The sequence below is a fragment of the Neofelis nebulosa genome, chromosome 16 (genome assembly GCF_028018385.1).
Source record: "Neofelis nebulosa isolate mNeoNeb1 chromosome 16, mNeoNeb1.pri, whole genome shotgun sequence".
Lineage (NCBI taxonomy): Eukaryota > Metazoa > Chordata > Mammalia > Carnivora > Felidae > Neofelis > Neofelis nebulosa.
In genome coordinates this window covers 63436825-63462550 of record NC_080797.1, presented here as the reverse complement: position 1 = coordinate 63462550, position 25726 = coordinate 63436825, and the positions used below count along the sequence as shown (strand labels likewise).

Below are 25726 nucleotides of genomic sequence, written 5' to 3'. Positions count from 1 at the left end.
TTCCCGAACAGTGCAGACACGAAAGGCGGCTGCCCTGAGGCTGTGGTCCCGGTTAACTGAGGCCCGGTTTCCACTGAACCAGGCAAGTCAGGGCAGCTACCTGACATGCTGCCCGTTCTCATGCTGCAGGATGATGTGGGGACTGAGCGGCTCTAGGGGGCAGCTCTCTTCTGCAAAGCCATGCTGGCTGAGAGCCAGTGGACAGGCCGGGCAGGCCGGGGGTCAGGCTGTGTTCTGGGCTGGCGCAGGCTCTGAGCAGGTGTTTAAGGTCAACATTCTGTTCTGAAGGTATGTCGTTCTGGCACCTCACATCACCTCTGTTGTTTCAGATCATTCTGGAAAGTAATGTGGGTGTGAAAATACATGAAAATGTATTTGAAAATACATGGCCAGGAAGGGGATTAGAGGGTCCAGGCCTCCTGTGCTGTCCCACAGCATCATCTGAGGAGAAAGCCTAGGACAAGGTTTCTAGGAAAACTTCCTAGTTTCTTTTCACAGAAGGCAATCCCTCCCCTAGAAGTCAGGGCTAGAGTGGGAATAAAGAAATGGAGAAAATAATCTGCTTACAGCATGCGGTGAGTATGCCGAGCAGAATCCTCTCTCCAAGGCAGATATGGGTGTACCCCCATACCCAGGCAAGGAGCCCCAGGGCACAGAGGGCACCTGCTTCTGAGGCCTAGCACATACAGTCTTCCTGGGTGAGACACACAGAGGGACTTTCTCCTGAGACACATACAGAGAGGGGACCGGAGATTACTGAGATAACCTGGCCTAGGCATGACAATACATGCCAGGAGATGGATCTAGAAGGAAGAATGCACCTACTTCCACTGCCTTCATCAGGCAAGACGAATGTCCTACAGCTGTAATGTGCCACTGCATTAGCTCAGGCCCCAGAGCCAAGCCCACAGAACAGGGAGCACAAATCTTAGGGTCTGGCTGCAGGGGTAACCTCCCACAGCAGCAAGTGGAGGAAGGGGTGAGATCCAGGGCTTCTACCCATGTTGTCTGGCCAGGTGGGGCAGATAGGGCCACGTGCCAGAAGGCATGACAGCAGAGGTGAGGCTGTAAAGCCAGTGACGAGCAGCTCACGAACACAAGTGAACCGCAGGGCCCTTTCACCCACCGCTGCCTCTGCTATAGAATCAAAGACCAACTCTGTAGCCTTTTTATCACCCTGCCCTTGCTTGGCTTTTTGATTAGGACAAGAATTAAGACAGGTCATAGAGAAGACACATGAACAACCCAAATGTCCCAGGAGGTTTCAGGATTGATGATCTGAGAGTCAGGGGGAATGCAGGATTGGTGGGGGGTGCTTCCAGGCAGCCGGGTGCTGAGGGGCACCAGCCAGGGAAAACAGTGCCCCATGCATGCTCCTACAGTCTCTTTTTAATCAGTTTCTCTAGTTTGCGGATGCGAGAGGATTCCTGTTCTGGTGTCGGAGCCAGCAGTGACAGTGAGCCGGAGCCTTCTGGCCCAGACGGCGGGGTGGGGAGCCTCTGGCGCAGGAGCTCCAGCATGCTGCTCTGCTCGCTTCTCTTCAGCCCCTGAAGTTGAAAGAGAAAGGAGGGTAATCATGACATCTGGCCCCAGTAAGTCCCTAGGGGAGAGTGCAATATCTTGTGTGCTGTTAGCCACGGCTGTGCAAACAGCATAATTGCTCTAGGCTGAAGATGAACACTTCCTTCGGGGGCGTTGCCTGCCGTGGGTAGTAGCCTGAGAGAAGAGCGGAGGGAAGAAAAACGGGAAAAACGGGTGAAAGGAAAGGAGAGAAAGAAGGGGCGGAGAGAAGGGACAGTTCATTCCTTCCGCCCCCAGCCTCTGCTGAGCCTTTGGTTCTCCATGGGGCTCGGAGGTACCAGCAGAGTCAGGAAGTTATTTTGTCCGGGGTCCTTCTCCTCAGAAGACGTCTTAGAATCTGGTTTGTGGTCTGGGGCTAGGCAGATGCACTCTGAGAAAGCTCCCCAGGAGCCCGTATCCAACCCCCTGGTTAGGAACCACTGCGTGTGAGAAGGATGTGCAAGTGTGGACAAAACAAGACAGCGAGCTAACCTTCATGTCCAGTATCTTCTGGAAGGTTTCTGTGTTGCAGTCCGTAAGGAGTTTGATATAGTTGTCAACAAACACCACCAGCGGTTCGTGAGGGGCCATCACCACCTGCAGGGGAGGGAGACAAGAGTGGGCCTGCAGGAAAACTCATGACTGGAAAGCAGGGGATCATTTTTCCTTACTTGCAAGCTGACCACAAAATGGATTCTGCAAGATTTCCTTAAGCGGCAGCAACCCTAAACTCAGAAATGTCCCGACGGCCTATTTCATCTCAACGTTCAATTACAGCAATGTTTCTTAAATTTATTAAAGCATAAATATCACCTGGATTGCTTTTTAAGTGTAGATTTCTAGGTGCCTCCCCTGAAGATCTGAACTCAGAGACCTGGGGTGGGGTCCTCCCACGTGGTTTTTAAGTATCGGGACCATTTGTGAAACGCTGTGCCGGAGAGCCTCCTGTTCTGAGATGGGGGTTCATGATACCTGCTCCTACTGTCCCAATGCGTCTTTATCCCTGAGGAATGACTCACGAAACCCATAGATCTAAATGGATTTTCTCAAGGACAAAAATCCCAAAGTTGCCTTTCAAGACTTAAAATCTGAACTTCATTTAACTACATGCACTTAAACTGTCAATTAATCTGCAAACAGAAGGAAACTGAGGGCATCACAATCTTCAGATCCATTCCGCTTTGGTTCTGGAATGCAGGAACTCCTGAGAATGGACCAGAGGGTGACAAGCAGTATTCACTCAGACACTCCCTGCAGATCGCTCCCCAACTGCACGCTCCCCTCTCCGGTGAGTGAGCCAGCTGGGGGAAGAAGCCGATTAGGCCGCTTCCAGTTTCCTCCGGCCTGGGCTCAAGGTCTGTGCAGGAACCTCACCTGGTCCCACTGATGGGACATAGCTACTCTTCACTCCCGCCATCGTTCGAGCCATTCTGTTTGGGAGGCAGGCCTGACGAGCTTGCAGGCCCTGTACTTTTAGGAACATTTCATGATGGTTCCATTTGTTCTCCAGCCTTCTCCCCTCCCCCAAACAGGCCCCCCTCTGTTCTCAACAAGTGCAGGTGAAAATCAGATGCAGGTGCTCAAGGCTTCAGACATTCTCCATATCATCACCCCCACATACAATAGTTTGTTAAACGGGGCCTAAAGCCCCCGTTAAAGCCTATTTGCTGATCAGATTCAGTTACTGCAACATCTGCTTGGAGTTCCTGGAAAGTTGCAGGGTATAGAAAGCTAAAGAGGTTTATGTGGGAAAGTGAGTAACTGATAGCTGGGCTAAATTCCTGCTGAGAAGTAAAGAGATCCTTGACTCAGACACTGATTCACAGCGACAGCCCCACCTAATTTCCAATCTTGGCCAAATCCTACAAGAGAATCCCATTACAACGAAAAATTCATTTGTCACAAAGAATTACTGATCCTCTGAGTAACTGTCCACTGACTTTCAACAATCTCTGATGAGGCCCAAATCTGGTCCAGCCAAAGAATGTGGACAATCCTTTGGGGCTGATGAGGACAGCCCTCATCTGTACTTTCAAAACCAGTAGTCCTTCGAATAAACCACTAGATAACCAGCTCCTTTTAATAGAAACCCTGAGGAAGACACAAGACCCACCTTGAGTATCATTTCTGCCCGGGTCATGCCTTTCACAACAATTTTAGTGTAACTGGCAGGTGCTTTCCTCACCACCTGTGAGCCAATGGAAGGTAGATCAAGCAGGACCATCTTCAAGGAATGGGTGTCCAGCAGCAGCTGTGGGAATGAAGCAGATTACTAGCCACTTCATGGGGACACAGCACTTAGTATACCTATGCTGATGAATACCATTTTCCTGGAGCGCCTGGGTGGCTCAGTCAGTTAAGTGTCTGACTTTGGCTCAGGTCATGATCTTGTGGTTCACAAATTCGAGCCCTGCGTGGGGCTCTGTGCTGACAGCTCAAAGCTTGGAGCCTGCTTCGTATTCTGTGTCTCCCTCTCTCTCTGCCCCTCCCCACCCCATGCTCTGTCTCTCTCTCTCAAAAAAACCAAAAGCAAAAGCAAGCATTTTCCTGATTTCTCCATTCTTGATGGAGAGAATTTGGAAAATCAACAGAAATATAAAAGGAAAAACATTTGTTACATACAATTCCCATTACCCAGGAAAAAACCAAGATGACACAGTTAAATGTTGGTAGGAGAGTAGATCTTAAATGTTCTCACCACAAAAAAGAAATGGTAATTATGTGACAGGATGGAGGTGTTAATTAACGCTGTGGCGGGAATCATTTTACAAGATATTAACGTATCAAACTAACACACTGTGTATCCTTTGTACTTACACAATGTTATATGCCAATTATATCTCAATAAAGCTAGAAAAAATGTGGTCTAATTTCTGCCAGTTAAAAACTAAATTAGGAGCACCTGGGTAGCTCAGTTGGTTAAGCGTCTGACTTCGGCTCAGGTCATGATCTCGAGGTTCCTGAGTTTGAGCCCTGTGTCAGGCTCTGTGCTAACAGCTCAGAGCCTGGAGCCTGCTTCGGATTCTGTGTCTCCCTCTCTCTCTCTGCCCCTCCCCTGTTCCTGCTCTGTCTCTCAAAAATGAATAAACGTTAAAAAAATTAAAAAAAAAAATCTATCGCTTAAAATAAAGTGAGGCTATATCAAAGATACATAAGCAAAGGAAAAAGACAAACTAGAAAAGCGTATGTGCGGTACGGGCAAAGGAATACCATTCAGAACACATAAAGAATCCTATAAATCAACAAGAAAAAGATCAGCAACCCCAAAGCAATAATAACACCAACAGTGGAGCAAAGGTTTGAACTGGCAACTCACAGAAGCAGAAACTGAAGTGCCTACAAGGCAAGTGAAATGATAGTTAACCTTATTAGTAATCTAGTAAATGCAAATTAAAACCACAATTGTATACCATTTCATAATCATGAGATAGGCACAAGTAAAAAGGTTGATAATACCAAGTGTTGGCATGGATACGGTGCAATGAAATTCACACTTGTGGTAAGAGTATAAATTAAAGCACTTTGGGGGGAATTCAGTAATATTTCCTGCTCGTGCATGTGCATAACCCATAACACAGCCCTCACACTTACATCCTTGAGAGAAATTCTTGCCCCCGTGAAAAATGTTCCCTGCATCCGCTGTCTATAAAAGCAAAAGACTGGGCGTGCCTTGGGTGGCTCAGTTAGGTAAGCGTCTGACTCTTGATATCAGCTCAGGTCATGATCTCATGGTTCATGAAATTAAGCCCCTCATTGGGCTCTGCACGGACAGCATGGAGCCTGCTTGGGATTTTCTCTCTCTCTCTCTCTCTCTCTCTCTCTCTCTCTCTCTCTCTCTCTGCTTCTCCCCCGCTTGCTCACACACATATGCCCTCTCTCTCAAAATAAATAAATAAACATTAAAAAAAAAAAAAAAAGTAAAAGCAAAAGACTGGAAACAATCTAAATGTCCATCAACAGCAGAACGAACAAACAAATAGTGGCATATTCGTGCAATGGAACAAGATACTGAAGTTGAAATGAATGAACTCAAACAACATGTATCAATGTGGTTAAATCTCAAAAAACATTGTTAGGCAAAAATAGCAAGTGGGGAAATGATACATTTAGTACCACTTGCATAAAGTTTTAAAATGCAAAACAAAATCACGTATCATTTGAGAATATATACACACACAACATACCAAAATACACACGGGAATGATAAAAATCATGATCAGAATAATGGTTACCTTTGGGCACGGAGGGAGGGGAATGGCAGGGTAGAGTCCACAGCGGGCTTCGGTAGTAATTGTAGGATTTCCTTTATAAGAAAAACTAAAGCAAACTAGAGCATGTTAAGATTTGACCCAGCTACGTGTTACACCAGTGTTCCTGACACTAGTTCCTATACTTTTGTTAACTGGGAATATTAATATTTTCTCTTTTTGTCACTCCTTCTCTGTTTTGTTTTTGTTTTATGGAATGCTATTTGACGCTTGGTGAGGATTCAACTTTACCTTCCATGTAGCAAATTTTCAGAGGCTTGTCAAAATCAAAGCCATGTCTTAGCATTATTTGTCAGTGGGAAAAACACGATTAGGTTTTAAAACACATGAGGATACTTCCTACTTTTTCTACACTTCCTACTTCCCAGAGATATATTATATGCATAAATAATTGTATAGTCTTAAGTGACAGGAAGAGTTTTGAACGAACTTGACATAATTCTCTGGGTCTCCCATATCTTGAGAGAGATGACATTTTCAGTCCCTGGCCAGTCACAATAAAATTCTGTTCTCACCAGACAGCTGAACAGATGGAGACCTTGGTCTCAGGTTTTACAAAAAGCAATGAAGTCAGAAAAGGCAAGAGTTAGTCTGACAGAGACTTTGCAGCTGTCTATAGGAAGTGCAGGTGAAAGGCCCCATTTATCATGAAAATCTGCTGGGTTTCCCCTTCGAAAATAGCTAGCAGTTCATCTTCTTAGGCATGAAGCACTGGAGAAAGAGATGGCCATCAGCCAAATTTGTTTGAGCCTCAGAGAAAATTTTTGGGATGCTATAGCTCTTGGTGTGCTCTTGGGGCGTAAGGCTGGCCAGCACCCCATGCCCGTGAAAGGTCATCACCCAGCAGCAGAAAGTTTGGAGGGTTCACTTCTGAAGCCTCTTACAACTCTTGGGGGACATCGTGACTGGCACTAGTGATGAAGACCTTAAGAAGAGAAGATCAAGGCACACGCCTAGAAGGCATAGAAGCACGTGCACACTGCTAAGTTCTTCAATGAGGTGGCACAGTTCAAGATACAAGGAACGAATGGACCAAGGTGAGGAGACATGCCATTTCTTTTCTTTTTTAAATTTATGTCTAAGTTAGTTAACATATATTGCCCTTTTTCTTTTCCTTGAAAGATTTTACTTTTAAGTAATCTCTATGCCCAACACGGGGCTCGAACTCATAACCCTGAGATGAAGAGGTGCATGCTCCACTGACTGAGCCAGCCAGGCGCCCCTCCTTTCTTCCCCTTTTAAATTTAGATGAAAGCTTCATACAGTAAAGTATAGGAAAACCAAGTGTATAGCCTCATAAACTTTTACATACATAGACACTCTACTGTCTAATTAAAGATAGAGGACATTTGTGGTATTCCAGAAGGCTCCCTCGTGTTCTCTTCCAGTCAGTGCTCTCCCCGCCTTCCCGACAAAGGTAACTACTCTTCTGCCCTCTGTGTTAGTTTACTGCTCATTACCCTGCTATGAGCGTTCTTGTACATGTCTTTGATGCATACACCCTCATTTCTTCGGGGTGGAATCTGCCCAATGTAGAATTGCTGGGTCATGGGGTAGACAGATACGTGTTTAACTTTAGTAGAGATGGCCTAACAGTTTTCCAATGTGGCCGTGCCAATCTCCATTCCTACCAGCGATGTATGAAAGTTTCAGATGCTTCGCATTCTCACCAACACTTGGTATTGCCAGTCTTTTTACGTTCTGGCCATTCTGATAGCAGTGTGGTTTTCATTTACATTTCCCTGGATGATTAATAATACATTTATCGGCTTTCCAGGTATCTTCTTTTTGAACTGCCTATTTAAAGTCTTTTGCCACTTTGCTACTGGTTGATCATCTTTTTCTAATTGATTTATTAGGGGTTTTTTTTAGTGTTTTCTTTTTTTCAATTTTATTGAAGAATGACAAATACAATTACATATATTTAAAGTGTACAATGTGACGACCTGCTATGGATATATACTGTGGAGTGATACCAAGATCAAGGCAATTAATCGTTTTTGTGTGTGTGTGGTGTTAACGCTCACAACCTGTTCTTGGCACATGTCAAGTACATAAAATACCTATTATTAATTATAGTCACCATGCTGTATATTAGGTCCTCAGAACTTATTCATCTTGTAACTGAAAGTCTGTACCCTTTGACCCACATCTCCCAATATTCCCTCTTCCACCAGCCCCTGGCAACTCTCATTCTATTCTCCAAGTCTGTGCTTTTTGTTTTTGTTTTTTTAGATTTCACATATAAGTGATATGTCAGAGGTTTTAAAAATATATTGAGAATGAGTACTTTGTTAGTTGTATGCATTGCAACTATCATCTGCTACTCTGTAGCTTGTTTTTTGATGAAAATAAGTTCTGAATTGTAATTATTCCAAATAATCTTTTCTTGGACGATTAGTACTTTCAATGTTTTGTTAAGGAATCTTTGCCTAACTCAAAGTCATAAAGATATTTTCTTATATCTTCCAGAAGCTTTATTGTCTTATCACTTTTAGAGCTTTAATCTACCTGGAATTGATTTTTTAAAAGCTGAGATACAATTCGTATATAGTAATATTCGCCTTTTAAAAGTACAGTTCAGTGTTTTTAGTTAAGTATATTCACAAGGTTGTGCAACCATCACCACTATGTAGTTCCAGAACATCTCATCCCCCCCCCCCCCCCCCCGTGGTAAGGTAAAAAACCCCTTGCCCCTTTGCAGTCACACCCCTTTCTCTCCTCCCCACCTCTAGCCCTCACCAACCATGAATCTACTTTCTGTCTTTTAGATTTGCCCATTCTGGATATTTCATGTAAACGGAATCATACAGTACAAGGCCTTTTGTATCTGGCTTCTTTCACTTAGCATGTTTCCAAGGTTCATCTGTGTTACAGCAAGAGTGAGTACTTTATTCCTATTTACGGCTGAATAATATTCCCTTGTGAGATTATACCACATTTTGTTCATCCACTCATCAGCTGGCACACGTCTGAGTTGTTTCTACCTTTTGGCTACTATGAATAATGCTGCCGTAAACATCTGTGCACAAGTTTTTGCGTGAACGTACTTTTTCTATTCTTTTGGTTTTATATCTAAGAGTGAAAATGCTGGGTCATATGGTGACTCTATGTTCAACTTTTTGAGAAACTGCCAAAGTTTCCCAACAATGGCTTCAGCATTTTATATTCTGACCAGCAGTGTATGAGAGTTCCAATTTCTCCATGTCCTTGCTGGAACGGATTTTTTTGTATATGGTGTGTGGTAAAGGTCAAGATTAATTTTCTTCCCCATATGGATATCCAATTACTCAGCACTGTTTATCAAGAAGACCATCCCTCCCCAGCTGAATTACAGTGCCACCTGGTCATAAATCAAGTGTCTCTATGTGTGTGTGTTTATTTCTGAACTAGATTCTGTTCTGCTGGCCTATCTGTCTCTGCTGCCTGTACCACACAGCCCTACTAAAAGAAGTCTTGAGGGGCGCCTGGGTGGCGCAGTCGGTTGGGCGTCCGACTTCAGCCAGGTCACGATCTCACGGTCTGTGAGTTCGAGCCCCGCGTCGGGCTCTGGGCTGATGGCTCAGAGCCTGGAGCCTGTTTCCGATTCTGTGTCTCCCTCTCTCTCTGTCCCTCCCCCGTTCATGCTCTGTCTCTCTCTGTCCCAAAAAATAAAATAAACGTTGAAAAAAAAAAAAAAAATAAAAGAAGTCTTGAGAGCCTGAGATTTAAGTCTTCCAACTCTGTTCTTTTTTAAAAATAGCATTTTAGGTATTCTTGGTCTTTTGCATTTCTACCTAACTTTAAAACTTTTTTAAATATTTGTTTTTGAGAGAGAGAGAGAGAGAGAGAGGGACAGAGTGCAAGTGGGAGAGGGGCAGAGAGAGAGGGAGACACAGAATCCAAAGCAGGCTCAGGCTCTGAGCTGTCAGCACAGAGCCTGATGGGGGGGCTCGAACCCATGAACCGTGAGATCATGACCTGTGCTGAAGCCGGATGCTTAACCAACTGAGCTACCCAGGTACCCCTCTATCTAACTTTTAGATCAACTTATCAATTTATACCCACACTCCCACCTACCCCCAACTCAACCCAACTCAACCCAACCCTTGCTGGGATTTACTGTATCTAAGGATTAGTCTTGGAAGAACTGACATTAAAAAAAAAATTTGTTTTTAATTAATCTATTTTGAGGGAGCACATGCACGTGTAGGAGTAGGGGAAGGGCAGAGAGAGAGGGGGAGAGGGAATCCTAAGCTGGCTCCATGCTGACGTGTGGCTCGATACCACCTAACTGTGAGATCGTGACCTGAGCCGGAATTAAGAGTCAGACGCTCAACTGACTGAGCCACCCAGGGGCCCCTCCACTTGTTTTTCTGTTTTTTTTTTTAAAGAATGCTTACAAATGCCCTGCCACTTTTAGGAGATTAACTGAGAACTGTGCCCAAGAATAACCATCCTATTTTCTCATTTTTCCAACCGCCATTATGCTTACCTGATTCTCTTTTCCCCTTTCCTTGGTGTTTGGGCTTAAGAAAAAAATCTAAAACTCGCTTTAAATATTTTTTCCAGATGGTTCTGAATTATGTGCATTTTTAAAAAGTTCAATGTGGTCAAAGTACAGTGTATGTACATATGATGGACTATTATTCAGCCTGAAGGAAAGAAATTTTGAAACATGGCTAAACCTGAAGGCACGCTAAGTGAAACAAGCCAGACACCTAAGGCCAGACTTGGTACGACTCCACTTCCAGGAGGTACCTAAAGCATCATGTTCATAGAGACAGGAAGTAGAGCGGAGGGAATGAGAAGTTACTGTTCAACGGGAGTGGAGTCTCAGGTTAGGAAGATGAAAAGGTCTGGAGGTGGATGGTGGATGGCTGCACAGCAACACGAATGCACTTAATTCTATTGTACACTTAGAAATGCTTAAAACGGTACATTTTATGTTGTGTATGTTTACCACAATACAAACTAAGTCAATGTGGTATTACAAAGATAACATAAAGGAAAAGAAAATAGCTTCACAGGCAATCTATTGCTCAAAATATTTCAGACTCCGTAATACGATAAATCTAGAAGGGCCATGTGAGGGTCTGATTCAGTGCTCGTATTTAAACATGAGGAAACTGAGCCCAGAGCAGGGAAGCAACCACTCATGATCACAGGGGCCATTAAGAGCACAGGAAGGATTGGACCCCAAGTCTCAGGGTCCTTTTTACCACACCATATTGTGATGCTTCCTCTATGGTAATTTTGGGCAAACGGATTCCATTTCCATCTACCGTGCGCTCAGTCACAGCTACTATTGCTGCAGGACTCATTAATGACCCTGCAAATCCCATAAGATTCTCTGAAAAATCACAAACTAGCACGAAGCATTACAAATATCGGTATGGTTCAGTTCCATGTGCCCTTGCAATTGCTCAAGAGGGCTCTGGGGCCCAAAGATAAATAATTCACTTCGTGGAGTAATCAGGAAGAGAATAAAGAGCAGGAAGACGTCCCCTTTCCTACTTTCAGCACAAGTATTGAAGGCTATCTAAATTTAGGATCTAGTACCTTTGTGGCAAAGCAGAGGCAGCTGAGATTAGGCTGAATCTTAGCTTTCAATTCTACAGCTTTTGTTAAAGCTTGGATTACAGCCGATACAGGACCCGAGTCAGAATCTGTTTCAGTCTTTGTTAACTACCTGATTCCTATGGTTCTGCTGCCTGAGTAATCCCGCCTCCAGCTGCTTGGGTTTCTAAGCCCAGATACTCAGGGCAAGCATGGACCCGGCCAAACCTCAATTTCATGTGGGACTCCATCAAGGCTCACACTGCCCTGCAGTTCCTACCCATGCCCTCTCCCAGGCTGGGCTCTCTTAATCACCCACTCCTATTTGCCTTGTAAATAAAGGAAAATTCCAGCTTCACAGATGGTTTTCTCATCCACATCTCAAAGCAGAAGTTAATACTGGCCAAACTGATATTTTTCTGAAGATATGGGCTTTGAGTCTCAGCTGATTATTTTAACATTCGTTTAAAGAAGAGAAAATCTGAGGAACATAGATATGATATTGGATTTAGGTGACAGTATGAAAATATCATGGTTATTAGACACTAAGTCAGCTAGCACGGCCTGGGCAAAGCTGCAAACTCATGAAAACGTGTTTCTAACCAGTCAACTTTATGTCCCAGTGGCTTCTTCAAGTCTAGACACAGAAAGATAGTACCTCAGAACTCTATTTAAAGCTTCTCTCAGACACACAGATCAGTGCTCCACAACCTCTCTGAATATACACAACAGTGAGGTGAACAGAATGAATCCCCAGTAAACACGTGCCAGTGACGCTGGAGACGTGCTGGGGCATTATTCCACTGTTTCCAATGGAGAGAATCAGTCCTACGCTTATGACATTCAGGAGTCAAGAATTTCAAAACACCAAAACTATCGTCAGATACAGTCCACCAGCCTCTGTCTGAATCCATGCAACCTCCCAGGAAGCTTTCTGAGACAATACTTTTGACTGACTTTTGAAGCTGGTCAGCCAGATAGCCTGTGGCAAGTATCAACTAGATGTCACTGCGAGGGGAGGTGGGCATTGAAAGCAGAAATGAGCCATGGCCTTGGTCTGAGAATGCTTAAATTAGTAAGAGCTGGCATTTGCTGAGGACTTACCATGGGCCACACGTTGCGCCAAACACTTTCTGTGCACTGTCTTGTTAATCGTCACAACTATCCTGTAAGGTGGTACCATGATTATCCCCATTTTATAGATGGAGAAACTAAAGTGCTGGGGGGGTTTGTCTAAGGACAGAGGGTTGCTATGTTGCAGAGATAGGATTCAGCTTCGGACCTCCATGATTCCGGAACCCAAGGTCTCAATGCTTACATCATAGTGCTTCTTTTCATAACCTAGGAAGGCCATCCACTTACAAAGAGTATAAACGTAACTGGGTGTTCTTTCAAATATAAAAAATAAGAGGGGAGCCCCTGGGTGGCTCAGTTGGTTAAGTGTCCGACTTCGGCTCACGTCATGATCTTGCGGCTTGTGAGTTCGAGCCCCGCATCAGGCTCTGTGCTGACGGCTCAGAGCCTGGAGCCTGCTTTGGATTCTGTGTCTCCTTCCCACTCTGCCCCTCCCCTGCTTGTGCTCAGTCTCTCCCTCTTTCTCAAAAATTAACATTAAAATAAATAAATAAATAAATAAATAAATAAATAGTAACAAATTGGTTAAATGTTGCTACACAGAGGTCTAGAGAGGATTTACTTTAATGAATACATGAAAATTATTTATCAGTACATGAAAAGTCTGTATCTAAATAGGTGTTTTTCAAGAACTGCGTGCTGAATATTACTGTGTGTGTGTTTTTTTTAATGTTTATTTTTGAGAGAGTGAGAGAGACAAAGCATGAGTGGGGTAGGGCAGAGAGAGAGGGAGGGGCAAAGAGAGAGGGAGACACAGAATCTGAAGCAGGTTCCAGGCTCTGAGCTGTCTGCACAGAGCCCAATATGGGGCTCGAACCTATGAACCTTGAGATCGTGACCTGAGCCGAAGTCGGACACTTAACCAACTGAGCCACCCAGGCGCCCCTTATTGTTTTTGTTTTTAAAGCAGCTTAAACCGTTCTCCAAATTCAAGCTGCTCAAATTTCTGACAGTCTGAATAGGTGCTAGCTGAAAAGAAGTGACTCTGCTGTAGCATATAACTCAACTCATGAGTGCTGAGGTGACACAATCTGTGAAGAGATGTCTTGAAGCAAAGGACTGAAGTGAACATAGGGGGTGAATCAAGGAAGCTTCCTGGGTGAGGTGAACAGTTTCTCAGTACCAAGAAGATAAGCCTTTCTTTTCTTTTCTTTCTTTTTTTTTTTTTTTAAACATTTATTCATTTTTGAGAGACAGCGCAAGTTGGGGAGGGGCAGGGAGAAGGGGACAGAGGATCTGAAGCAGGCTCCAGGCTCTGAGCTGACAGCAGCAAGCCCGAGGTGGGGTTCAAACCCACAAACCTTGAGATTGTGACCTGAGTTGAAGTCTGGTGCTCAACCGACTCAGCCACCCAGGCACCCCAAGATAAGCCTTTCTTTGCTTGCTACTCTTAAGTGGCTTCTGCCCAGCCACTGTGGGATCTAAAATAATTAGTCTCTCTGCTTCCTCTGCTTGGACCCTTTTCTCCTAGTCCTCTCAAGCCCCAGGTCTCAGAGAAGACTTCTCTGAGCATCCAGTCTGGAGCCATTACTCCCAGGATGCCTGCGTGGCTCAGGCATGTTAAGCGTCTCTTTGATTTCGGTTCATGATCTCAGGGTTCATGAGTTTGAACCCCACGTCAGGCTCTGTGCTAATGGTGTGGAGCCTGCTTGGGATTCTCTGTCTCCCTCTCTCTCTGCCTCTCCCCTGCTCTCTCTCTCTCAAAATAAATAAATAAATAAAAGTTAAAAGAAAAAAAAAAGTCATTAGTCCCTCATGCCCCTAAGAGAATTCCTTCACAGAACATAGTTTTATACCCTTTAGCTTACTTAAGTTAAAATTATCTTCTACTTTATTTGTTAACTCATATATTAATCTGTCTCTTCTTACTGGAATGTGAGCACCATGAAGGAGAGATCTTTTCTGCCTTATTCACTGTGGTATACCTACACCTAGCACAATGCCTGGTACTTAGTAGGTGCTCAACAAAAATGTCTTAAATGAGTGGATGCATTAAGCTGCCAGGTCTTCCTTTTGCCCCCAAACAGGGGAAATCAGCAATTTTATTTCTCCAGAATAAATCCCTACTAGAAAGATGTGTTTGATCTATGACAAAAGCCATAAGGAAAAGGCCCTATACCAATTCATCTCACCTGTTCTGCTCCCACCATGCTAATTGGCTTGCACTTGAAGAGATGAGTGATGAACTTGGGAATGAAGGAGCTGTGGATTAAAAAAGAAAAAAAAAAGGGACAAATTAGGCTTCATTCTCTCTTTGGTAAAGGACTGTAGAAATTGGTTTTTGTTTTGTTTTTTTAAAGTATGCTCCATGGCCAGCATGGAGCCCAACTTGGGGCTTGAACTCACGAGCCCGGGGTCAAGACCTGCGCTGAGGTCAAGAGTCGGACGCTTAACCGACTAAGTCACCCAGGTGCCCCAGAAACTTTTTTTTTAAGGCCTCACTTCCTTCTATACAAAAACTGAGAAGTTGAAGTAGATGCTACTGTGGCCTCCCAGCATCCATTGTCTTCTTTTTCTTTCCAGCCAAAGTCCCGGTTTTACTCAGGTCTTGAGATGATGGGGAAAAGCTGATCGCTCCTAAACTGCAGAGGTGAGTTCTGATTAGCCTCAGCCAATCAGAGCATGGCATTCCCTTGTTGACTGCTGTTGGTCCTGAGATGGGGGACACACTCCAAGCTGGACAATCGGACTGGAGGCAAGGACTTCACTGCATGGCCCGGGCAAGAGTTTCTCTCCTTCTTCAGGGTATTCTTGTGTTTGAATAAAACATCTAGAGCTGCCATTTTACCACCATTCTAAGGATGAAGCCAGCCCCAAGGAGAGCAGGGGCATAAGGAACGTGGGTCCTTAATGACATTGCCGAACCACTGAAGCAACCATCTTTGGATGTGTCCTACCTCTGATCTCCTGGTTACAAGAAATACAAAGTTCACCTTATGCTTAAGTGAGTTTAAGTCAGGCTTCTATTACTAGCAGCTGAAAATCACCCTAACAGACATGATAGTGACGTGGTTATAGGGTGTTAAATGCAAAGATAGGAAGGAATTGCTAACGGAGTAACTGTCAGAACAAGGGAAAAAATACATGATCTCTGAAAAATTTACTGGGGACTGAAGGGCAACTGGTTTGGGGAAAGGGAGAAGTAATTTTTATAGATCATGAGGCCTTTTTTAGAACAAACTGCAGGGCCTGAGTAGGGAAAGCTGAGTTGTACTGGCGCGGAATGGAAGGTGTGGGAACTTGAAATGCCTATAATCAAGGGCAGATGCAGACTGGACTGACCAGCGGAACACAGGGCCCTCGAAGGTACGACAATAAAACAGGATGTGGAGGTCAAGAGAAAGGCTGGCTAGCACCCTCATCGCCTACTCTTCAAAAGCTGCTCTCAGGCCCATGACTCCACCCTCCTGGGTCTCTCTACGCCGTCTCCTGTACCTTGGTGCCCGCTCTAATGTCTAATACCCGACGAAGTACCGGCCATCTCACTGGAACAGCACTGGCACCTCAATTCCAGCACGGCCAGGACTCAGCCCCACCCTGGAACCCAGGCTCAGTGGACCTGATCTCGTTACCCTGTCACCTGAGCCAGAAACCAGGAGTGACCTGAGCCGGCTCCCTCAGCCTTCCATCCCAATGTCCAATCAGTTCCCAGCCCTTCCCCGGCGCTCCCTCACCCAGCCTCCTGACACTGCTGCTCTTCCTCTTCCCACCTGAGCTCTTTCAACTGTTTCCTAACCGGGCTCCCTGCCTTCGGCCTCATCTTTGGTAACCATCGGCTGTCAAAGGGATTTCTTTCAGATGCCATATGCTCAAGCCCCTTCCCTGATTCAAATTCTTGAAATGGCTGCAGACGACACCTTCCATGACTGTCCTGATTCTCTGTCCTAGCCTCTCATGCTAAGCTGTGGCCCCCTAGGCTTGATCCTGCAGGCTATTTACTGCCTCTGTGACTGCTTACACGGCTCCCTGTGCCCAGAATGCCCTTCCCTACGGCCTTGTGGGTCAGTACCCACACAGCTCTTGCACCCTGCTCCAGGACCTCTCTCCTTATGAAGCCTCTCCTCAGTCACCTCCGCCATCTTCTACACAGAGTTCACAGACCTCTAGCCTAGCAGAAACTTCCTCATGATGCTATTTGCTCACATGTTTATTTCCCTCCACTAGACTGTACGGCAAATGAAAACAGGGACCACGTCTATTAAGCCAAAGCACTTAATTCTATGTCTGGGACAGAGCAGGTGCTCAAATGACTGCATGTTAAATAAATAATAAGTAATAACAAATTAAAATGGTAGCAGCTACCACTTTTTGAATGTCAGCTTGGTACCAGCACGGAAGTTTACACAAGACCTCTCATTTTATCCTCTCAACCACTATTAAGAGATTTGTTTTACGATCCCCATTATTGAATGGAAGAGAATCGGCTTAGTGGATGAGGGAAGTTGCTTGTGACTGTGATGTCAAAACAGGAAAGACTGCTATTGCTTCAGAAACCAAATGGAGGCAAAAGGAAACACGTATGGCTTGCATCGATGCGATAAGAGAGGAAGTTAAAGGGAAAGAAACCTAAACTCTAGAGATCTGATCCAGGGGGAGGTCTGCTGACCAGGAGGGAGAACAGGGGCCATGCAGAAGGGATTCTTCAGTGCTCTACATCAGAGCCAGGCCAAACAAAAAACATGACATTGAATTCATGACTAATCACAATGGTACATTTTATTACCTAAGTTACTTCTCTCCAGAGGGCTTCGGTTGTACGCTTGAATTGGCTCTGTGTGCTAGTCTACAAGGGTGGGGTGGGGAAAATTTAGGGACCAGAGACATGTCATAGTGGGGAGAGGTGCTGGCAATGTGATGGGTAACTGCCCAAGGCTGCTCCAGCCCCAAGGGGCAGTGGCGGCCATTGCTTTTGATGGGGAAGGATCTTCTCACAGCGCCATCTCTGAGGTTTCTAGTCTTTGGCTGGGATTTACAAGGATGAGAGGGTACCATGGATTAAATCAGAAGACCACTTTTCCTATCAGAGGTTAAACTTCCAGATATGAGAGATGGGCATCGTCTTCCTAGCTCATCCAATAGAAGCTTAGCAATAAAATCAAAGGGCTCTGACAGAACGTGAGGCTGATACTGGGACTAGCTAAGTAAATGACTCCTTGTTCTCTTTAACATTAGTTCAGACCCCTGTGCAACCATACTGGAGATTTTGGGCCACAGTGAAATTGTACAGAGACTGTTTCTACCAAGGGTACAGGGAGTGTCACAGCATGATTTATCAGCAATGCTTTTAACACACACCGATGAGCACTCAGAGGGTGTAGGGAATGTCAACTCCCGGTTCGTCCACCATATTGCAAACGTTAATGCCTCCCCGGGGAGTCCACTCGATCCTTTCTTGACAAACTGGAAACGAAGCTCATGCCACAAGCTCTCCATAACCGTTGTTCCTTCGGGTTTATTTGTGAGGGAGAGAGAGAAGGCCTTAATTGAATACAAGCCGGGAGAGATCTGGGGAGGACAGAAACTTGGAGCCCTAAACCCCCCTTTGGGACTTGGATGAGGACAACTTAAATACAGTAGCTGGGAACAGGCTGACCTTCTCGAAGCCCTTCCTGGCGGCGTGTGCCAAGACGCGTGTTGGCTGGCTGGTCGGAGGAGGCACTGACCCTCTCCGTTGCCTCGTCTCGGGGGAAACAGTGCTACAGCCAGATGCTGACTGGCAAAGGCCCAAACCGTATCCCCACTTCCAAACGTCAAGCCAGAAATGGCCACACACAAGGACGTAGCAGAAAGACAAGCAGTGCAGTGTTCACTACATGTCCTTTGGCAGTGGGGCTCCCTGACTTGCTCTTCCCAATTTCTAGTACCTTCCCCGGACTCCAGGAAGTCCAGCAGCAGATCAATTCTGGCAGCCCCAGCAATAAGTACTATGGGGAAGGAGGAAGAGAAGGCTTCAAAGAAGTAGAACTGACGGTCCCTACCCTAAAAATAGTTTAGAATCTAGTTGGAGAGACAAAATATATAACTGAAATCAGTGAAAAATAATTTTAATTATCCGAACCTGTGGGGAGGCAGGGGCACTGTTATGTCCACCTAATTCAAAACAATAGTTTCCCCAGTTCATCTGAGTTTGTCTTCATGTGGTTGGTGACTGTCCTGCTGTTACTGTTGTCTATGACTTTGAGTAGTGGACTTCGTTTTATTATCCTTCTTTGGAGCACGAAAAAATGTTTGTTTACAGGCACCAGAATGAATTCCAGCTGGATGGCGGGACACCTGGGTGGTGAGCATGCTGGCGGTAAGTGTGGCACTCAGAATAACCCAGTGATGGGAATGTTCCAGGACTTACTTTGCAAATTTAATGCAGAACTGAGTGAAGTATTTCCGGGTGGAGGCCAGGTTGTCGCGGATGATAGGGACATTCTGCTTAATGTGAAGGATGACAGAGGTGACGTAAGGGCTCTGGTCACCAACGTGCTCCACATTCTGCCACTGCATCTGCAAACAGAGATAAGGGAGGACAAGTCTTTAGATCCTTCGCGGGAGGACAGTCTTCCGCGTCGCTGGGGAAGGGCAGGTGGAGTGACAGTGAGGCAAGAGCTTGCGACCACAGCTGCCATTTTATTTTGGGCAGTTTGTCTTACTTCGTCTGTAGTGGCTGATGGTGAATAAAAGCAAGCAGACCCACCTCATCCTTATCCGTGAGATGTGACTCAGGTACCCTTTTCTACACTGTCCCCCTCATGCTTCAAATAGCCTTCCCTGCCCCTCTAAGTGGCCAACTTGTAATGGAACCCTCGCCAGGCAGGTGAACCGGACTGCACCGCTGTCCGCTGTCGCACCGGGAAAGGACTGTGGGAGAACAGCGGAGGCACATCCATTTCTGAGCAGGTTGGTAGCTTGGGAGATCGAGGGGTGGTTGGGCTAAGTGAAATGAAACGTGGACGAGAGTTACTTAGGCCTTTCTCTCAAGTCAACGGTAAGGAGGTGAGGATTTTGAAAAAAGGGAGCTAGAAATGCCGGGACGTGTGAGACGTGCTTCAAAATAATCTAGGATTAGGAGGAGCAGATGAAACATCGGTGAAGCTGGGTGATGGGTCCATGAGGTTTGTGGTACTGTTTTCTCTACTTTTGTACGTAACTGAACTCTTCCATAGCAAAACATTCAAACCTTACTCCTAAAACCTTCGAGATTATGTTGGGGTTTCAGTCCAGGGAAAGGAAAGATGTCTGGCAAGTACGAGGGGGCAGATGAGAGGGTAGGACAGTGGCATGTGGAACAGGGCAGGAAGGAAGCACCCGGGGTAGTGTGAATGGCAGGCGGGGGGCACACCAGCATCACTGAGAGGACCTGAGTGGTCCCTGGGCAGGCCACGGACACAAATGAGGTACCTGACTGGCTCAAGCTCTAACCACCTGAGGAGAATCAGGAGACATGCTCCGGAAAGACAGGGCAAGAAGAGCGCCGTGGAGCCTCTCCCCGCTTGGATGCGTACCGGAGAAGAGAGGCAGTGTGGGCTCCCAGCCTGCCCCGAAGCTGGCAGCAAATGGGCACTTTAATCCTGAAAAGAGCAGGAATGTGCTGGAGGAGTTCTGCTGAGTCAGCCTCTCAGAATGGAGCTGGGCTATTAAAAAGATCCTAAGCCAAACACAAACCATATAATATGTTCATAGAAGGAGGGCGGTAGTTCTGAGGCCTTGATGTCTCTGGCAAGAGAACTAGTGTTTTTATAGAGCTCTTGGGGAAAGGAAAAATTCAATACTGAGGGAACTTGTTTAAAAGAATCATATTGTACATGGATGGCTCCCCAGCTCCTGGGAAGCTATAATGACTCCATGTTTTGTTCTAATGTTTCTTCAAATCAGCAGATATTTAATAAAAAAAGTTTTTTTTAACGTTTATTCATTTTGGAGAGACAGAGCGTGAGTGGGGGAGGGGGGAGGGAGAGAGAGAGAAAAAGAGAGAGAGGGAGGGAGACACAGAATCCAAAGCAGGCTCCAGGCTCTGAGCTGCCAGCACAGAGCCCGACGCGGGGCTCGAACTCACGGACCGTGAGATCATGACCTGAGCCGAAGTCGGATGCTTAACCGACTGAGCCACCCAGGTGCCCCCAAATCAGCAGATATTTATATTTTAAAAGCTTTACGTATGTGTAAGCATATAAAAAAGCAGGAAGGAACTTCTGTCTTCATTTTACACATAAGAAAACCAAGGCCCAGCGACATTAAGTCTTATGCAAGGTTTCACAACAAAGTGCCAGATAGAAAAAAGTCTCTAATTTTTTACTGGGGAAAATTAGAAACAAACCATGGAGGAACAGTAGAAGGTTCTAATATGAACCGACTTTATATTCTAATGCTTTGGCTATGTGTCATGTTTTCCTCCATTATCTTTTTATCTTATTCAAAAGGCTTCTTTTCCCATGTGATTTTAGAGATTTGACCCATCTGAACAAAAAGCATCTCAGGAGATCTTAAATGAGCTCATGGGGTGAGGCCAAAATTGACAGATGCTGTTAATGTCTGCACCTCACCTTCTTTTCCCCAGCTGGCAGCACCACGTGGAGCCCAAGGCCCTGTGTAAACACAGCAACCCAGGAAGAGGGCTCGATGCCCCTTCCTCTACCGGCCACCAAGCTCTTGCACTGTAATGACTACTGTTGTCCAGGTTGGCAACATTTTACATTTCAGCATCTCACAAAGTTGATAAGTAATTATCTACACATCACAGTTCTCCATTAACAGAAGACAACCATAAAGGGAGGTGGTGACGTGCCCTGTCATTGATTACAAAGCAGCTCTGAAGCAAGACAAAGCGTGGGACGCTGGACTTCAAGTTCTCACTGGTGAGCTAAACCCTCTTACTGGCCATGTCAGTACACATCCACATTTGGAATATATGTGAAAAGATCAGGTTTGGTTTAATAGTCAGTTATGACTCCACTCGTCAAGTTAAAAGTATTAGCAAAAGTCAAGTAGATTTGGGATTTTAAATTTAAGTCAGCTTAATGACATAAGAAAACTATGTATGTATGTATGTATGTATGTATTTATTTATGAGATAGAGATAGAGAGAGAGAGAGAGAGAGAGAGAGAGGGAAAGAGAGAATCCCAAGCAGGCTCTGCACTGATTGAGTGGCTTGATCTCATGAACTGCAAGATCATGACCTGAGCTGATATCAAGAGTCAGTCGCTTAACTGACTGAGCCATCCAGGTGCCCCATGTCAGTAAACAATTTACAGTACTGGAGAACAATGAAAGTTGACACTGGCTTTACTATTAAAAAAAATCTGCAAAATGTAATTAGCAGTGATTCTGTCCAGTCACTGCCTTAGATGGTTGATGCTTGCCCATCCCAGACAACTTAGGGTTTAAGTTGTAACCGGAATGGCCCAAGACGCTGACATTAGGACCCACCGTATGCAGGTTGCTTTGCCTGGCACTTTGTATACATTATCTCATTTACTATTCACACATGAGCTCATCTGGTGATGAGGAAAGTCAAAAGCTCAACGAGGTTAGGTAACTTGCCCAAAGTCACACAGCTGGTAAATAACACAGTGGAGACAACCCAAGTCTGTCTAAAGCCCAAGCACTACGACACCAGGCTGTTTCCAAGACGATTGTTTAAAAAAAAAAAAAAAAAGTAACAAAAGCAATTCCTGGGCCTTAATGCAAGCCAAGCCCCGTTTCTCAGGGAGAAGCTAATGAAATATACAGTGATCAAGCAAAGTTCTCTGTCAAAAAAGGAAACAAAAATTAGCCTGCACTGGAAGAACAAACATCATGAAAAGCCATCAGTAGAAATAAGATTCTGACTTTTCCAGGTAAACTTTGCATTTGACATTTAAAATTTACCCCTTCAGGGGTGCCTGACTGCTTCAGTTGGAGGAGCATGTGACTCCTGATCCAATGGTTGTGAGTTCGAGCCCCGTGTTGGGTGTAGAGGTTACTTAAAAATAAAATCTTAAAAGAAAGAATTTACCCCTCCCTACTTAAAGTTTTCCTCTTGTGCTTTTAGTGTAGGTGGGGTTGCATAATACTGCTACTATATAAACAAGAAGAAAAACAGTTTGCAAAAGAAGCTGTAACTAAGATACAGGATTGACAGAAGCAGCACCCAAGGAAATGATCACACTTAGCTACAGAAGAGGCTACAGGGGCAGGGGCACAACCACGGTTTCTGCCACCCGAGGAAGGAGTGTGTGACTGATGCTAATGCTTCACAGGAAGGCTGGGGAGAATAACTGCTTTCTAGAGAAGGCCCACTGTAGCAGAGAATTCTGACCAATCCACCAGTCAGAGAGCAAAGCTCCATAAGTAGCTTACTTTGGAACTTTTCTCTATTGCTATATGAAGCTTGGAAAGAGGCCTCCTGAGAAACTAATTTTCCTCAAGTTCAAATTCCCACCTATTCATTTTGATCATGGAACTAGAGAGATACAGAACATAGACTGAGGCATGCGGAATCTGGGGACATTTCAGGCAATCGGAGTGTAGCATTATGGTGTAGGCTGCTGGGCCACTGGCCCCAAGCACTGGCCTTTGCCCAGGTACACACACATACTCTAAAGCTTGTCTGGGCTACTTTTACTCCTACAACAAGCACCTGCGACACTTACAGGTACCTTGTGTGTGCATAACACTGGACCAGCACTGTGTGGGGAATAAAAAGGGAGAAGGAACATTTTTTGAGCACCTACTATGTACCGGGCATCATGTGACTGACATTTTCACATGAACTTCCTGCTTACAATAATACAGTAGGGGAGGTATTATTACTCCTGCTTTATAGATAAGACAGGCTTGAGGACAGGGATTTGCCTAATGAAGCTTGAGGACAGGGATTTGCCTAATGAAACATAACTGAGAAGTTAACAGAGCTGAGATCTAGAAATAGGTTTGTCTGACTCTGAAATCCATGTTCTTTCCATTTTACCATGTTGCTTTCCAAAAAAGTGTTACCACCCTAAACGAACTTGAAATTAGCGGAAGGAATTGGAGCGAGCAAAATCTCTGTATGAGGCTGCACGAACGCAGGTGATGTGGCAGAGGTGATGGCGGTACAGAGGAAGAGGACACATGCGCCTTGACTCCGACGGGAAAACCAACAAGACCCAGAACAGAAAGTGGAGTAATAAAGGCTTTCGGAAGATAAATATATATTTTTCCTACTTACTGCTAGGCCAATGGGAAGGTGAATTTGTACAACCTTTTCTTAAATACAATTTGAAAGTATCTACCCAAAGTCTTAGCATTTTACATAGCTTTTGATCTCTGCAATTCCCTTTAAGGCAATTAATCTGGGGCTAATAATTACAAATGTTTAGAAGACACACACATGCACACACACGCGCATTTATGAGGTTGTCCGTCACCAGACTGTTTTTAAACGTGAATAATTGGAAAGAATGATCAAAATTGAGTTGATGACATACATTTTAAGGGCAGGACTCCACTGGAATACTTAAAGTGAGGAAATGTGGAGTCTGCCAGTCCTGTGCAAGCCGCTAAGTGTGTGACCTGGGTAAGTTACCTAACCTACCTAACCTCTCCGAACCTCGGTTTTCTTGGCTATACAAATTGGGGTGATAATATCTGTAATCCATACAGTTGTTGAAAGATAACACGTTAAGTGCTCTTAACACAGTGCCTGTCAGGTATTAATTCCATGGTAAATGTTAACTGTTGCTACGGTTTTAACAATAAATACTCTGTCCTATGGAATACTATGCAATCACTAAAAATACAGTAGCTCTGGATTAAACAACACAGAAAACTATTAAAACCTGCTAAATGAGAAAAAAGTTATGAAGCTGTATATAAAGTATAAACTTCTATTTAAACACTATATGCATAAAGAGAAAGACTGACATAAATCTATTGGCTAGAATATGAGTGACTTGGGGGCGCCTGGGTGGCTCAGTCGGTTAAGCGTCCGACATCAGCTCAGGTCATGATCTCGTGGTTCGTGGGTTCGAGGCCCGCATCAGGCTCTGTGCTGACAGCTCAGAGCCTGGAGCCTGCTTCGGATTCTGTGTCTCCCTCTCTCTCTGCCCCTCCCCTGCTCATGCTCTGTCTCTGTCTCAAAAATAAATATAAACATTAAAAAAAAAATTAAAAAGAATACGAGTGACTTAAATTTTCTTCTTTTTAAAAATCTGTATTTTTTATACAATTGTTTACAATAAAGGTGATTTGCTTTGGTCATAATGAAAAAAGAAATCTTTCTTTTTTTAAATTTTTTTTAACGTTTATTTATTTTTGGGACAGGGAGAGACAGCATGAATGGGGGAGGGTCAGAGAGAGAGGGAGACACAGAATCGGAAACAGGCTCCAGGCTCCAAGCTGTCAGCACAGACCCTGACGCGGGGCTCGAACTCACGGACCGCGAGATCATGACCTGAGCCGAAGTCGGATGCTTAACCGACTGAACCACCCAGGCGCCCCAAGAAATCTTTTATAAAAAAGAAAGATGTGCATAGATTGTTAAGTGGAAGGTGAACTTCAGGATTTCTTATGATGGAGTTCTGCGGGCCTCCTGTAATAGATCTACATTTCAATGACAGAGGAAAATGAGAACAGATTTGAGGACTGTTCTAGCTATTTCAAAATGTCTTTGGGGGATAGTAATGTAGCCTCCTAGATTAGCACACGTTCAGTCTTGAAACCTAATAGAAATTACATGCCAGACTGTAAGGAAATTTAATTTGTTCAGTTTCTTCTTTCCGTTTTTTTCTAAAACTACTATTAATGGGCAAAAGCTAAGTGTGCTTGGTTTTGGACCGAGAGTTAAGATTCTTTCAACCAAGTGATGTGAGTAGCCCCAGGAAAAAGGACACCTTGAGGAGGGTACCATGGGACCAATGGTCTCTTTTTAAGGAAGCCATAGAATTTTTAAAGATCCTACTTGTAAAGCCTAATTACAATGGCTAATTGCTAAAGATTTATAGAATTTACATTCAAACAACGTATTTCTCCTAAAGCACTTCAAACAATTACCTTTTCAAAAACTGGGGAGACTTGGTTTTATTTCTGGCTTCACCGTTACAAGGCTACTACGTGGCTTTGGGCGTATTATGAAAAGGAAAACACACACACCAGAAAGACAATTCCTTCCTTTTCAGTGACAAATATGCGAACCAGGCTGGAACGCCTGGGTTGGCTGCTCAGCCCATTTTCGTCCCCAGGAGGAAAGTCACAGTGTCAGATCGAGAAAAGCTGAAGA

General features: G+C 44.7%; 1 protein-coding gene and 1 long non-coding RNA gene across 4 annotated transcripts in view; one reads left to right on the top strand and one right to left on the bottom strand.

Annotated features, from left to right (window-relative positions):
* Window positions 1-1116: 1116 nt before the first annotated feature.
* VPS53 (VPS53 subunit of GARP complex) overlaps window positions 1117-25726 on the bottom strand; it is a 132284-nt gene continuing 107674 nt past the window's right edge. For both annotated transcript variants that reach the window (XM_058705404.1, XM_058705403.1), the window contains 5 exons: window positions 18847-18995; window positions 14633-14702; window positions 3674-3811; window positions 2053-2157; window positions 1117-1547 (listed from right to left, as the gene is read on the bottom strand). In XM_058705404.1, the coding sequence (XP_058561387.1) occupies window positions 1377-1547; window positions 2053-2157; window positions 3674-3811; window positions 14633-14702; window positions 18847-18995 (633 nt within the window). In that variant the 3' untranslated portion in view covers window positions 1117-1376. The remainder of the gene's footprint in view (window positions 1548-2052; window positions 2158-3673; window positions 3812-14632; window positions 14703-18846; window positions 18996-25726) is intronic.
* Window positions 19025-24079, top strand: LOC131498298 (uncharacterized). Of its 2 annotated transcripts, XR_009255368.1 has the most exons (4): window positions 19025-19214; window positions 19302-19388; window positions 21046-21343; window positions 23458-24079. It is a non-coding gene; the product is annotated as an uncharacterized LOC131498298 (long non-coding RNA). The 2 variants fall into 2 exon arrangements; XR_009255367.1 differs by having other exon boundaries at window positions 19025-19388.